The following is a 16,526-nucleotide window of genomic DNA, read 5'->3' on the forward strand; positions in this document are numbered from 1 at the left end:
CCATTCACTTTCATTGCACAGAAAAGAGCAGCATGAACATTCTTCAAAACACCACCTTTAGTGTTACACAGAGGTTTAAAAAATTTGGGGGTGAACTATCCCTTTAACAATGTAAACATTCGATTCCGGGGACACCTGTATTTATAATATAATATAACACTCTAAATGGCAAAATACCATGCTGATGCTGATTTGATAGCTAGAAATTACACGTATATGAACTTATGAAAATCTATAATCAAACTGCCAATTAGCGATGAATGACTGTTGGTTAAGTTTTTTTTTTGGCATAGACACTATTCAATTAACACAGATGAGGATTTTTAGAAGCAAGATAAGGGTGTATATGTCCAGACAACATGTTATTAAACATGTCCTCGCGCACACACACACACACACACACGCTGTGTTTGTAATTAGTGAGCCCAGTATGGTGCTGCCAGTAGCACATTATATCATACAGTCGTGTGTGTGTGTGTGTGTGTGTGTGTGTGTGTGTGTGTGTGTGTGCGTGTGAATACATTTATCTGCCTTCAGCCTATTAATAATGGTGCATAAGAAACATTAAAAATCAACTAATGTAACTCACTCAATTCCTTTTACAACACAGAGTGCTGCATAAAATGTTTGTTAAATGTACAATATAAGCAGAGGAATAAGTGGAACTGACTGCATAATAAAGAACATGTATACAGTGGCAGTGCAGATGCCTCTTGTACAATATTAATAAACACCAGTCTTATCACATAAAGTAATAGCTATTTTTCATATACTGCCAATGACGTGCTTATCCAACAAGAGAAACCCCTCCAAAACCATGCCTATAAGATTGAAACTCAGCAGATATCAGTAGCAGGGCTTTGAAATGTAACCGCATGATCATTTACAACAATACATGGAGATTTCAGAAAGGAAATGCCCCTGAAATGTCTTTTCGAGTGTGTTTTTGTGTGTAGAGTTTGCATGTGGCGGACAGCAACAGTCTCGCTGTTTGACGTTGTACAGTAATTAGAGTCCTGCTGCTCGGAGATTTGCAGTTTGAACATGTAATTCAGTCCCCAAGCCTGATGCTGCCTCATGATGATGATGCCAAACTCTGAGATCTAAACCTTCACTGGCAGCTGATGTGGACCAGAAATATTACTTTATGTTATAAGATATCTATGGACATGTGAGACAACTGGGGGTGATCTATCCATCTATCCATCCATCCATCCTAATTCTCAGCTGTGATGTAATTTAAGGTCTTTTGCTGCACTTCTGAAGTAATTTCAGTGGGTCTATACACATGTAAAAAGAGTATAACATATTCTCACCATCTGAAGAATGTCTTCAATCTTCAATTGTGCATCGTCCTGGTCATCTTGAGAAAGGGCACTGAGGGAAAAAAAAGCCAACTTCATCTAATCAGCTTTCATGTTTCCCTTGAAAACGAAATCTCGAAAAAGATCTACATTTATATTAAAGACACTCCTGTCCGGAGTGACTTTCCAAAAGTGCTTTGGTTTTCACGTGTGATAGGCTGTGCTTATGTAACCTGCCTTAGTATGTTTGCTGTGGCTTTCCTCTCTTGGGGAAGAAGGTCGGGGTCTCTCAACACCTCCTCTAGCAGGCAGATCACACCCATCTTCAGCTCTCCATTCATTTCAAAGTCCTGAAACCCACCACACACATAATATCACGTTCCACAAACATGTGAAACCAATGCATAATAAATGAAGCTAAGCAAATTCTAATGGGTTGACATCAAATGACTGAAATCAACTACTGGGTGAATCTAAACTCATTTCCCTGAAATGTCACGGTCTTTTTTCACACTAATGCAGATGAGTCCAATGCAGTTTCTGTGTGTACACTGCAAAATATTATTAATCAATATTTTTCTTGTTTTCCAGTAGAAACATCTCAACTTTGCAAGCAAAACTGCATGCAATATTTAAGTCTTGTTTTCAAAGAACAAATCTTGAATGAAGATGTTAACATTATTTAAAATATAGTGAGGTGTATGCTTAATTTACCTATGGGCAAGCATAATAATGTTTATTTTATTTATTTTTCCTGGAAAACAGATTCATAAAATTAGGCTGTTGTATGCAGAGTGTGATTCATGAAAGTTTTTAAAATGGCACACTTTCTATTCGAGCTTACCAGAAGCTGTACTACAGTACCTCAGCTCTACAGTTTCCCAGTGCTCTAATCGACAGCTAGCAGTCTTTCTTCTGTCTCTCTGTGCCTGTAAGCAATGCAGGTGGGTGGCAATAATCTCTTGTGTCACAGTTAAAGCATCCTTCACTTCTTGCTTCATAAAGCCCCGCATCTATTAAACAGTCAATGTTCTTTGCCGTTTTCCCCATTCACTTTAGGTCTATTGGTGAAATAATTTGGCCATAGGGACCAAAGCTTTCGGCTAATTTGATCTGTGCTTGTTCGTACCATCTGTGTTTAGAGCACTTTCGTCTGCCAGTTTTTGAGCTTACTAATAATCCTGATCCTGACACGAAAAATGTAAATACTCCTCTGCAAAGGAATAGTTATCCGAAATAGCATAAGTGACATGATTTAAACAAACCAATTAATTAGTACATAATATTCTGTCCAGCCTTTCAAATGCAAATGCATAACCACTTGAGTCTTTGTGCTCTGTTGTTCTCAGAGTATGAGTACTCTCATGTTCGATATGCTAGTTAGCATAATGGGCAACTTTGCTTATTCCTATTATGCAGCACATTTTCATTCCCCAGTTTAACATACTGGATAAAATATTGAAATGACCCTTTTTACTCTCCTAAGATATATTTGCCAGATATACTTCTTCCTGCTAACAGAAATATAAAGACAAGGAAGCAGAACCGGATGAATTTAGCTATTTCTGATAAGTCTGTGAGGTTTACTGCTGGTGGATTATCTTTTACCGGCAAACCAGTTACCGTGTTACAAAAAACAGTTTAACCACTTTAAGCTGGTACGACCTGGCTTTTCCAGTATAGACCCTTGAAAGTATATTTACTAAATTAATCTGAATTCAAAAAGAAGTAGTACCAATAGAATCTGCACAACTGGTCGGAGAAAGATGGTAGAAGGAGAAAGACAGAAAGAAGATAAAAAACATCTGGTAGAGGATGAGAGTGGCGGAACAAGAGTCTCTGTGCTCATTAATGGTACAGTTGAATCCTCTGTCCTCTTATTCACTTGTGGGGGTTTTCAAAGAGATTCGGCAGCCTGTGCAAAGCGCTCTAAGATCCAACAAGTGATTTACGTTAAATCATTCTGCATACCACTGTGTGTCTCTTATGCTCACCAAGGCTGCATTCATTTAATCAAAAATACTGTAAAAGCACTAATATTGTTAAATAGTATCACAAATTACAAGAAATGTTTTCTATATGTATATATTTTAAAACGTAATTTATTCCTGTGATGACAAAGCTGAAGACTGGAGTGAGGATGCAGAAAATTCAGTGTCACATGACCCTTCAAAAAATCATTCTAATATGCAGATTTGGTGCTCAAGAAACATTAATTATTATCAATATTGAAAACAGTTGTGCTACTTAATATTTTTGTGGAAAAGGTGATACTTGTTTCAGGATTTTTTGGTGAGAACAACATTTATTACATTTCTTTATTAAATATATTTAAAAAGCATTTATTAAACAGAAATCTTATAAATGTCTTCACTGTCACTTTTAAACAATTTAATGCATCCTTTATGAATAAAAGTATTCATTTATTTTTTATCTTACCACAGATGTTTGAATGGTATCTCTGCTTCCAAAAAATGTTAAGCAACAAAAACAGTTTTCAATATTGATAATAATAAGAAATGTTTTACAATATTAATGTTTTATTGTATTTTTGAATAAATAAATTCAGCCTTGGTGAGCAAAAGAGACTTTTTTCAAACACACACACACACACACACACACACACACACACACACACACACACACACACACACACACACACACACACACACACACACACACACACACACACACACATATGCACTGAACAAAATTATAAACGCAACACTTTTGTTTTTGCCCCCATTTTTCATCAGCTGAACTCAAAGATCTAAGACTTTTTCTATGTACACAAAAGGCCTATTTCTCTCAAATATTGTTCACAAATTTGTCTAAATCTGTGTTAGTGAGCACTTCTCCTTTGGGAGATAATCCAACCACCTCACAGGTGTGCCATATCAAGATGCTGATTAGACAGTTTGATTATTGCACAGGTGTGCCTTAGGCTGGCCACAATAAAAGGCCACTCAGTTTTATTGTATTGGGGGGTCCGGGGGACAAATTTGCCCACTCAAGTCATTTACGACGACAAACTGCAGTCAGGTCGAGACCCCGATGAGGACGACGAGCATGCAGATGAACTTCCCTGAGACGGTTTCTGACAGTTTGTGCAGAAATTCTTTGGTTATGCAAACCGATTGTTGCAGCAGCTGTCCTGGTGGCTGGTCTCAGACGATCTTGCTGGATGTGGAGGTCCTGGGCTGGTGTGGTCACACGTGGTCTGCGGTTGTGAGGCCGGGTGTAGGTACTGCCAAATTCTCTGAAACACCTTTGGAGACGGCTTACGGTAGAGAATTGAACATTCAATTCACGGGCAACAGCTCTGGTGAACATTCCTGCAGTCAGCATAAATTAATGTGTTTGGGATGCTCTGGATCGGCGTATACGACAGCGTGTTCCAGGTCCTGCCAATATCCAGCAACTTCGCACAGCCATTGAAGAGGAGTGGACCAACATTACACAGGCCACAATCAACAACCTTTATGCCACACCTGTGAGGTGGATGGATTATCTCGCAAAGGAGAAGTGCTCACTAACACAGATTTAGACAGATTTGTGAGCAATATTTGAGAGAAATAGGCCTTTTGTGTACATAGAAAAAGTCTTAGATCTTTAAGTTCAGCTCATGAAAAATGGGGGCAAAAACAAAAGTGTTGTTTATAATTTTGTTCAGTGTATATATATATACACTCACCTAAAGGATTATTAGGAACACCTGTTTAATTTCTCATTAATGCAATTATCTAATCAACCAATCACACATGGCAGTTGCTTCAATGCATTTAGGGGTGTGGTCCTGGTCAAGACAATCTCCTGAACTCCAAACTGAATGTCAGAATGGGAAAGAAAGGTGATTTAAGCAATTTTGAGCATGGCATGGTTGTTGGTGCCAGACGGGCCGGTCTGAGTATTACACAATCTGCTCAGTTACTGGGATTTTCACGCACAACCATTTCTAAAGTTTACAAAGAATGGTGTGAAAAGGGAAAAACATCCAGTATGCAGCAGTCCTGTGGGCGAAAATGCCTTTTTGATGCTAGAGGTCAGAGGAGAATGGGCCGACTGATTCAAGCTGATAGAAGAGCAACTTTGACTGAAATAACTACTCGTTACAACCGAGGTATGCAGCAAAGCATTTGTGAAGCCACAACACGCACAACCTTGAGGCAGATGGGCTACAACAGCAGAAGACCCCACCGGGTACCACTCATCTCCACTACAAATAGGAAAAAGAGGCTACAATTTGCAAGAGCTCACCAAAATTGGACAGTTGAAGACTGGAAAAATGTTGCCTGGTCTGATGAGTCTCGATTTCTGTTGAGACATTCAGATGGTAGAGTCAGAATTTGGCGCAAACAGGATGAGAACATGGATCCATCATGCCTTGTTACCACTGTGCAGGCTGGTGGTGGTGGTGTAATGGTGGTGGAACGGGAGCTTTGTGCCCTCGATGTGCATCCCACAAATCTCCATCAACTGCAAGATGCTATCCTATCAATATGGGCCAACATTTCTAAAGAATGCTTTCAGCACCTTGTTGAATCAATGCCACGTAGAATTAAGGCAGTTCTGAAGGCGAAAGGGGGTCAAACACAGTATTATTATGGTGTTCCTAATAATCCTTTAGGTGAGTGTATATATAAAATAACAATTTACCACGGTAATACTTTGAAGTACATTTGAGTTACTCCTTACTATCCGCTGAATTTTTCACCTCTCTCTCTCTAGACAACCAGCATTTGTAAGCATTTTTCCTCTCATGTTTCTCTCACCAGCATCTTTCACCTGTGAAACCATAAAGGTCACTCCTAACAAGCTCTCTCTTTGTGACTTTGTCTGACTGTTCTTGGCATAAACTGATAAAGGGTTCAAACAGATCAATGCAATAAGCCCACACTTTGCCTTCACTCTAACTAAGCGAGGTGAAATCTGAAAAAGAGACGCTTATTTCAGAAGGCCATTATGAGAAACCATTATGTTTCCACTGCAGCACGGAATTATGTTTGCTGTGTGTGAGGTGCTGTGACTGTTTTGTTCTGAAGTTGTCAATATTAATGTTATAATATCCTATGCTTTGACTCATAAAAAAAGTTGTCCGGGACTGAAATTATCTTTCATCTCTATGAGTTAATGGTCATATTATAACACAGATCAATATGACGAATACCTGGCTTTAATAGCAAACCAAGCACTGCTGAAAAAACTGAATCAATAAAGATACAAAAATACAACTGTATTGCACCCATTAACCCATAGTACTTTTTTCACATTGCACCGAGGGAGTGAGGCCATACAGAACAGAGCATGAATTTGAGTTCATTTTTATGTTAAAATACTTTTTACTATTCCAACTGGATGTGCAGATCCAAAGTCATTCGTATTTCCCTGAAAAGTGTAACACGGTGCTTTTAGTTTTTTCAAAACATTGCTCTGTGTATTTGTGCATGCCAAGCGTCCCGACAAAGCAACATTAAGGGCTAGTTCACACAGAAAGCATTTTTTGCAGTTTAAAATGTGAGATGCAGGTCAGTTGAACAAAAAAAAAAGCACATGGTCTACATCTTTGTTCAACTGGATCACCAAGTATTTAGAATATTATTTCATGTGTTAGACATTGAGAAAGACGTGAGATGATTAAAGACGTCTCTAAGTTTGGGCTGCACTATCTGTCAGTCCACCCAATGGTATAGATGGGAAAAAGTAAAAAACAAAATCAATATTCTTCAAATCCATTTGGTTGGATGCAACTGGCACAGAAATTGCACACTTCGCCTTTATTAGTCTCTCTTTGAAGAAATGCGTTTTGATCCAGTAGTTGCTGTGTTAATTAAGGTCTGGTACTGTTTATGTATGGTATTTGCTTTCCCTTGTGAAAATAACATGGAAATTGTGAAGAGGTGTTACGCTTCCTCTGCCCTGTAAAATATGAGGCCTGGGGGTTAACCATGTGTTCACAGCCAGAGCCTGGACACAAATGTAAAAGTACCTGTGATAAAATATCAGTCAAGAAGCAGGGAGGGAGAAAAATACACAAATGAGGTTGACAACTTCTGTTTAAGGTACGTAATGACACGCAATGATGCAGGTGACTGAAACATTCTGTAAGCTGATGCTGAAGGACAGACCTGTGAGTGTTTGGAGACCCAATGGCGCAGGACATTCAGAACTCTGTTGGTAGCCGCACGACGTATAATGAACTCCTTGTCACAAGTCCGCTCAGAATTATTAAAAACTGTAAAGGAATATACACACTGTAAGGGTAATACAGACCTGTAATAACCAGGCTCTTATCTCAGATTGTAAAACCGATGTATATATGGATTACATACTGTATGATCAAGAGCATATTTGAAAAAAGTTGAAATAATTAAGGTGTTTTAATACATTATATACATACACAGTCATTTGCCTTACTGTCAAATGTACTTCTTTCTAAAAAGTGCAATGTACTGTACTGCATAAAAAAAATCCAAATTCCCAAATGCCATTACTGCCACTAATTGCAGTGCTGGAATGCTGGAAACCACAAAGTGGCACAAAAGAACACAGTATTAAAGGGTTAGTTCACCCAAAAAAGAAAGATTTTGTCATTAATTACTCACTTGATGACTTGAGGAAGCTCATGTTGTGTAACACATGAGAATGAACCTCATTAGTTCTTGAGGAAGCTCAAACGCGCTGCGTAACACGAGAATGAACTTCATTGGTTCTTGAGGAAGCTCAAATGTGCTGCGTAACACGAGAATGAACCTCATTGGTTCTTGTGGAAGCTCAAACGTGCTGCGTAACACGAGAATGAACCTCATTGGTTCTTGTGGAAGCTCAAACGTGCTGCGTAACACGAGAATGAACCTCATTGGTTCTTGCGAAAACTCAAATGTGCTGCGTAACACGAGAATGAACCTCATTGGTTCTTGTGGAAGCTCAAACGTGCTGCGTAACACGAGAATGAACCTCACTGGTTCTTGTGGAAGCTCAAACGTGCTGCGTAACACGAGAATGAACCTCATTGGTTCTCGCACGTCAAGTGAACATGCTTGAGCTTCCGTTTACCACAACTGATCTGTGAGTTGATGCATGTTTATGTGAATAGAAGCCTAAATTCAATCTGACCATATAAAGTGATCGTGTCTCTTCAGAAAATTTGGACTAAACCGTTAAATTCATATGGATTCGTTTTATGATCTTTTTATAAACTGTTTGAAGCGTCGAAGTGGTAGTTGCATAGGAGGAGAGACAAATGAAGATCTTTTTGATGAAATTTGAGAGCTTTCTGTGTTTCAAAGATGAACAAAAGACTTACGGGTTTGGAACGGCATGAGGGTGAATAATTAATGACAGAATTTTCTTTTTCGGGTGAACTAACCCTTTAGTAAAATTCTTTCTGATGGTATTTAGTAGGATGAGAGAATGTTTGTTTATGCAAGTAAGATGATTAGGGCTTTTAAAGTTTATTCTAAGTAAATTATTCCTAATTCAACATGTAGCTCTTTAGTCTGCTATTCCCGTTCTGATGTTGAACATTGTTCTGTCATTGAGGGCTGATAATGGAGAGGCTGTTAGATCTGCAGAAACTTCAACAGCTGTGTGTAAAGTGAATTTAAATAGCACATGAAGCTTTGCACATCTCTTGGGTTCTGTGAGTGGTGCAGTGTACCTGGAGGGCTGCTGTGTCCAGCTGCTGCTGTGGCAATAGCAAATGCAGAGGCTGGAGAAACGGAGCAGCGCGAGTTCTCAGCTGACTGGACTAGAACAAAAAATATGGAGGAATTAAGATTTAATGATTGGTTTAAAATTGTTCATTTTACATTTTACTTGTTGTTATTCTTTGTTTTACATACTCTGAACTGTACCACAAATGCCTTGTATTTGTCTAGTACCTTTTGCACTGTAGGCCTTGTCTGTAATGGAACTAAATAAAAAAAATATATATAATTATTATTTTTTTTAAAGTAGGCTGTGCGTAGCGGTGACAGGTCAAAGTCCTAAAGTCTTCAGACAGGTACAATCAGTAGCACCTCATTGCAGTACACGAGATCTAGGGGGCGGAGTTGGATCCAGATCTAAGGAGTGGAGATGGTAGGATTAGGGGTGGGGTTAGGGATCAGGGGGCGGAGGTGGGTAGGATTAGGGGTGGGGTTAGGGATCAGGGGTTGTAGATGGGTAGGATTAGGGGTGGGGTTAGGGATCAGGGGGTGGAGATGGGTAGGATTAGGGGTGGGTTTAGGGATCAGGGGGTGGAGATGGGTAGGATTAGGGGTGGGCTTAGGGATCAGGGGGTGGAGATGGGTAGGATTAGGGGTGGGGTTAGGGATCAGGGGGTGGAGATGGGTAGGATTAGGGGTGGGGTTAGGGATCAGGGGGTGGAGATGGGTAGGATTAGGGGTGGGGTTAGGGATCAGGGGTTGTAGATGGGTAGGATTAGGGGTGGGGTTAGGGATCAGGGGGTGGAGATGGGTAGGATTAGGGGTGGGTTTAGGGATCAGGGGGTGGAGATGGGTAGGATTAGGGGTGGGCTTAGGGATCAGGGGGTGGAGATGGGTAGGATTAGGGGTGGGGTTAGGGATCAGGGGGTGGAGATGGGTAGGATTAGGGGTGGGGTTAGGGATCAGGGGGTGGAGATGGGTAGGATTAGGGGTGGGGTTAGGGATCAGGGGGCGGAGATGGATCTGGATACAACTCCTTCCCCTGGATTTCGTGTTCTGCAGTGAGGACCATCTTGGCACAATGGCCATTTTTAAACTTATTTTTGCAAAGAAATGTAATATTAAAAGTAATATTAACACCAATTACCAGTGTACACATTAAAATTCTCATGCATCTCAAAAAAGAGGAAAGTCCTTGTAAAGTTTTAAATTAGGTGGTTGTCTTCCCCTGTATGAGTGAGCATCAGTAGTCATGAGTCGCATTGGAGTGACGTCAACTCCCCTCTTCGATTGATTGGCTAGAGGAGGAGCAGTCAAACTAGTGGACCAATGGTGACGCTTAAGCCGGCCCTAATTTACATGAAACTCAAACTGCAACATTTGGAAAATCAAGCGCAGAATGTGGAAAGAAGAGCAAAGAGAAAAAAAAACACAGGTGTACAAAAGAGTAAAATATGAGCAGAAAATGTAAGGGAGCACAAAGTACAGAGTAATAAAACCAAGAAAAACAATTTAGAAAAAAATAAAACATGAACATAAGTTTAACTTTTGTGCAATATCATTTTTAATGTGTTTAAAGTTTTTATTTATGCTTGTTATTTTTTTATTCACGCTTATTATATTTTGATCCGCGACCATGTTGTTTGCTATTTTGATCATTTAGCTTTACTTTTTGTGTAAAGTGTGTTTTTAAATTTTTGATTCACGCTTATTTATTTTTTTATCCGTGACCACAATACTTTTGACGGGATATCGATCCCATAGTGCTCCATGGGAAAATGTAAATAACTGGATTTGGAATGATATTATGGTGAGCAGATAATGACAGAATGTTTATTTTTGAGTAAACTGACCCTTGAATTTTTCAGGCGACGTGTAGTACAGTGTGTACATAAAGCCATAATTATATCCAGTCTTTCTGCTAATCCAGTGGTGATACTTCAAAATAAATGATGTTTTTTGCCCTTTAGTAAACATATTCAATCAGCAACTGCAGTGAACATATGGAAATAGCTTTTCATGGAAACTAAGAGAGCAGACATAGCTATAAACCATATTATAGTATATAAATATGACAGAATCTTGATTTGAATGCTTATGTTGAGCAAAATGAAGATGCAAAAAAAAAAGATACCCAAATACAAACAGTCTGGATGGAACAACATCTGTGCCACTCAGAACCAATTAAGTGCAGGTGGAATGTGTTACATATAATTTACTCCTCTCCCAACTCTCCCCATATATGGCTTTATTTAATGTCATCCAAGCACAATATTTGTCTGTTTAGTAACATAACTGGACTTTATCGAGGAATGCACTGAGCAAGCTTCTCTTAAGGAACCATCAGGAATGCTGGTCGCACTCTCCTCTAAAATGCAAAGTGAACAATTTATAAAAGAAACATAAAAACTGATCTAAGACCAGCATAACGGTGACTGCATGCCATGCATGTATATGCCACTCACTACATGCAAAAGGTCTAATGGGAAAAGAGCTAGCAATATTGGAATGAAATTGTTACATTCACAGATGTATCTATTTTTCCTTCAGAAAGTCATAACTCACTACTGTGTTTGACTCTGCAGTTGGTCTCAAAGGAGAGCCAAACAGCAACAGACATGCGCACGCTTACCTCCTGGCTGTCTGTAGCGGAGGTGGCGTGGAGTGGAGGGTGAGCGGCAAGGAGAGATTTCTCCTGGTTCACTGCCCTGGGGCGACTCTGGAATAAATTTGTCCAAAGACACTGACTCCAGTACAGCTGAGGGGAAAGTCAGACTCTTTTATTAAAATGGATGATACAACCCCTCATTCTTCAAAAATGAATGGTTTTAGGGCAACAGCTCTACAAGCAAACAGAGCAGGGGGCAGGGAACAGCAAAAAAAAACTAGGGCCAGTGTGTCAGAGTGTTCACTGTAAAAAAACAAAACAAAATTGTTGCCTTAAAAAGTCTCAACTTAAATTTTCAATTTAACTTTCAACTTAAATTGCATTAAACTGACTAAAAAAAATGAGTTGAATCTTGTAAAACTTATTTTTTTTAAAAGTTGATAATTGCTTAACTTATTTTGATTAGTTAAAGCAATGTAAAAACATATGTTGTTATAACGTATTGATTATCATTTTTTTACAGTGTTGCTATGCAGCTGCTTGGGTGTTCTGGGTGGTTGTTAGGTTGATGATATGGTGATATGAGAAGTTGTGAGGTGGTTTAGTATAATAATAAAGAAACACCCCTAAGAAGGGTTACTGTAGTTAACTAAAACTAAAACCATTAAAAAAACATTTAGGTTACTTTTCATTTAGTTTAGCTTGATGTCCTAAAATAACTAAAACTGAAATAAAAATAAATAAAATTAATGTCTAGTTTTATTTATTTTTATTTCAGTTTTAGTTTAATAAAACAAACAAATAGAAATTACAATAATTCAAACTATTAATAAAAACTGTAATAATGTTTCAGTTTAAATGATATTCTGGGGCATAGATACGACTGGGGACATATGTATATGAAAATTCTTATTTTGCCTGGTTTATCATTTGACAGACCAAACAAAAAAAAAGACTTAAAGGGATAGTTAACCCAAAATGAAAATTCTGCCATCATTTACTTACCCTCAAGTTGTTAAATTTCTTTCTTCAGCTGAACACAAAAGTCAATAGTTTGGTTATTCTTCAACATATCTTCTTTTATGTTTTTTTTGTTTGTTTTTTCATATTATGGAAGTCACTGGGGTCCATCAACTGTTTGGTTAACAATGATGACAGAATTTTCAATTTTGGGTCTGGTCACAAAGTAATATGTGGCTTGTCTGATGCAGTGTTAAAGCTTACTATTAGTGCCAATAGTTCACAATAAGACTGACCTCATAATATGGTGGATTTTATAGCAGAAAGAGGGAGAAACAATACAAGAAACTCCTTTAAACTAGCAAACACAAGAAGCAAAATATCAGTGTAGTTCGCACATCAGAAATCCTAACCAAAGTCACTCAAAAACGTGCATTTCCTAAACAAATATTAATCCTTTTAATGTTTCTGAATAAAGAAAGTGCTTAATCATTTGGTTGAGGTTTCAACCTTTTCCTCCTTCTCATTCCGAGCTGCCTGGATGCCACTGCCAGTATAATGGAGGGCCATAATAACCACAAGCATTATGGGTGTTTCGTCAAATATCTTAAGTCCTCTGTTTTGCATTAAGGAGGGACTCAATACAAGCACGTTTGCACTTTATATGCGCGTAGATTTTATGTGGAGACAGGAGAATGCTGGTAAGACTAATAGCCTATAAAAAGAAAATAACACATTAGTTTGGCCATTAAGTTATAATGGTTTTCAATGGCTACAGAAATTTTACCTACACTATTCACTCTGCCAGCTACTTCTATGAAATTAATCTTTTAAAAAGGCAAAAGCCGGCTAATGAAGGTCATGTTCATGAACATCCACGTTCCTATCCAGCTAGTGTCTTGACCTACTTCCAAAATCCAACACTGCTCTATTTCAAAACATAGTGAGCTGCCTACAGAGGCACTAGGCATGATCCCAAGGTGAAGGCTTTTAAAATAAAAAATTCTTACTTATGCTGACTCATAGGACAGGCCTACCTTGTTTTGGCCATATTATAAGGCAACATCACATGTATCCTTCTTGGAAAAAGAAAACCCAGAATGTATTTGTGATAAGCCCAGCAAAACAGTAAATCCATGATGGTGGACGAAGCGAGATAATTTTAAATGATAAATTATGTAGCGAGCTCAGCAGCAGACTTCTACTCGACAGTCAAAGCGGCATTACATCACGAAAGTGTGGACTCGTGGGAAGATTGCGAGGGCTTAGGGTTCCATCTGGGACCGGGCCTTTGAGTTTTGTTTCGATTCTCTGATTGGTGGATATTTATTTGCAGAATCATGGGTAGTAGGGGTGTAAAAATATATCGTGCCACAATATATATCGCAATTCAAAAATGACAATATGTATCGTGGATAGTTCACCCAAAAATATTTTTTTTTCATAGTTTTAGTGTCAGTACTACATATATAATGTTGAATATAATGTATTATAATGCAATAGGGGAATATTTGTGGGTCCTGATAATGCCAAATGTCTTATGTTACCAGTAAAAAGTGGCTTAAAATAAATGTAGGCCACTTTTTACTTGTAACATAAGACATTTGGCATTATCAGAACCCACAAATATTCCCCTATATTGTATACAACAAGTCAGTGACAGAGTGTAAGCTAAAATAATTCTGTATTTTCAGCTTCAGAATCATGAATATTTTTATTCTGGTGTCACCATTGTCCTTGGGTTACAAGCACCAAGTCCAAGCCTATTCATTTAAAACCACAATGTAATATCAAAGTTAGCATTTTAATAATCATTTTTTGTTAACCTTTTATCATATGTCTTGGAGTATCGCAATAATATCGTATCGTGAGTTCAGTATCGTTATACTGTATGTATCGAATTGTGACATGAGGGTATCGTTACACCCTCCACAATGGGTAGTAGGGGTGGAACGGTACATGTATTCGTACCGAACCGAAACGGTACGGGCGTCACGGTTCGGTGCACGAATTTACACGGAGAATACACGGTATAAAAATAAATAAAACTCGCGTGAAAATTAATGAATGTAATGCGGAACTACTGTTAGATACGCGGGTTCTTTAGGGACACATAATCTGAAGGCTACCATCGGCTTAGCTCTGAACGCGCGTTCACTTCAAACGTTGGCTTTATACGCGCGTCCTATTCGCTTTGGACTAGCGTCGAACTAGACGCGATAGACGCGAATTTAACGCTCTATTCGCGTTTGGTGTGACCGCATAATGAACAGGCTGCGATGTCAAGATTGCAATGCTGGAGTGTGTGTGTGTGTGTGTGAGAGAGAGAGAGGCGCGGCCGCGATCGAACAGTGGAAACATAAAAAAACATACTCCGTCATTTTGTTCATACAGATCATTAAACCTGCAAAGTGTTTAATTATATTTGTGTACACTCGCAATAAAACACAACATTGTGCTTTTGTCACACTGTAAACTCTTGTCAAACTGTAACCTACAACTGTCACCCAACCAAAATCTCTCTCTCTCTCTCTCTCTCTCTCTCTCTCTCTCTCTCTCTCTCTCTCTCTCTCTCTCTCTCTCTCTCTCACACACACACACACACACACACACACACACACTGTTTTAAAAGCAAAACATATTTATCCAACTCCATTTCAAAACAGTCTGTGGGTCCCATCTTTTAGACATTCATCATATCGCATTGGTTTTCATTTCTTGTCCTCGGAGCACTGATCTTACACATTCTACATTGATTAAAAAAGAAAATCGAATGCGTTTTTAATGGTAGTATTATTTTATACAGAAATCAATTATTTATAATTCAGATGAGAATAATGTTACATTGTTAATTAATAATGTTAATTAAAATTAAGGAAAACAAATATATTTATCTGAAATATAGCACATTAATTTTAAATTAATTCAGGTACAATTACCAAACATATCGCAAGGTCTTTTTGTATTTTTATTAATTTAATTAATAAACGAATTATATAAAACTATTGTCAGTGCACTACATATAAACTGGTTCTATGCCTTTATTAATAAAACTTATTTAAAAAATACAATGCCTTCTGCATTTTTGTTTTGCTTTTCCCTCCATTGTACCGAAATCGTACCGAACCGTGATGTCTGAACCGAGGTATGAACCGAACCGTGACTTCTGTGTACCGTTCCACCCCTAATGGGTAGTGTTGTTTTCACCAGGAATTCCGCTGTAAAGCACAATAATTTGAAATAATGTGGTCTGATGGCTTCAACAAAAGCTTATGTCATTGATTAACAACCTCATAGCTCAAAGTAGGTCTGTCTTTAAAGGTGTATCAATTGCCCTATGGAGAAAATGAATGGGGTTTTTACTTCCAGAATCCGTTACATTGTTCCATTCTATTGGAATCTCCAAGTGCTTCCAACTTTTGAGGCTCTGGGCCCTATTTTAACGATCTGAAACGCAAGTGTCAAAGCGCAAAGCGCAAGTAACTTTGTGGGCGGATCCCGGCGCTGTTGCTATTTTCCCGGCGGGATAAATGCCTCTTGCTCCTGGCGCAAATCTAAAAGGGGTTGGTCTGAAGTAGCTTCATTATTCATAGGTGTGGTTTGGGCGTAACGTGAAATAAACCAATCAGAGCGTCATCTCACATTCCCTTTAAGAGCAGGCACGCTTGTTCTAAAGCGGATTCCTATTATAACGGCGGATTTGCCAGGCGCGCGCCAGGAGCGGTTCACAGCCGAGGAAAGCAACGTTCTCGTCAGGGCCGTAAAACACAGAGAAGTGACATTGGGGATGGAGAAACCCACACAAATTAACTTCTGTTAAACAGGCGTATGATAATTTGGGTAAATGTGTAAGCTACATGTATGCTTTTATAATAAATTGTCTATCTATCTATCTATCTATCTATCTATCTATCTATCTATCTATCTATCTATCTATCTATCTATCTATCTATCTATCTATCTATCGTAATAATGTATGATTTGCAAAAATGAAAACTGCTGCTTAGA

General features: G+C 38.5%; 1 protein-coding gene across 4 annotated transcripts in view; it reads right to left on the minus strand.

The window, feature by feature from the left end:
* The window catches only part of rasgrf2b (Ras protein-specific guanine nucleotide-releasing factor 2b), a 69,779-nt gene that overhangs the window by 5,036 nt on the left and 48,217 nt on the right, over window positions 1-16,526 (minus strand). For 2 of the 4 annotated variants that reach the window (XM_056237791.1, XM_056237807.1), the window contains 5 exons: window positions 11,583-11,708; window positions 8,962-9,051; window positions 7,430-7,536; window positions 1,542-1,654; window positions 1,317-1,377 (listed from right to left, as the gene is read on the minus strand). In XM_056237791.1, the coding sequence (XP_056093766.1) occupies window positions 1,317-1,377; window positions 1,542-1,654; window positions 7,430-7,536; window positions 8,962-9,051; window positions 11,583-11,708 (497 nt within the window). The remainder of the gene's footprint in view (window positions 1-1,316; window positions 1,378-1,541; window positions 1,655-7,429; window positions 7,537-8,961; window positions 9,052-11,582; window positions 11,709-16,526) is intronic. The other 2 variants (XM_056237799.1, XM_056237814.1) reach the window with 2 other exon arrangements.

The sequence above is a fragment of the Rhinichthys klamathensis genome, unplaced genomic scaffold, assembly GCF_029890125.1.
Source record: "Rhinichthys klamathensis goyatoka isolate OS25496 unplaced genomic scaffold, OSU_Roscu_1.1 h1tg000019l_1, whole genome shotgun sequence".
In the NCBI taxonomy this organism is placed as follows: Eukaryota; Metazoa; Chordata; class Actinopteri; order Cypriniformes; family Leuciscidae; genus Rhinichthys; species Rhinichthys klamathensis.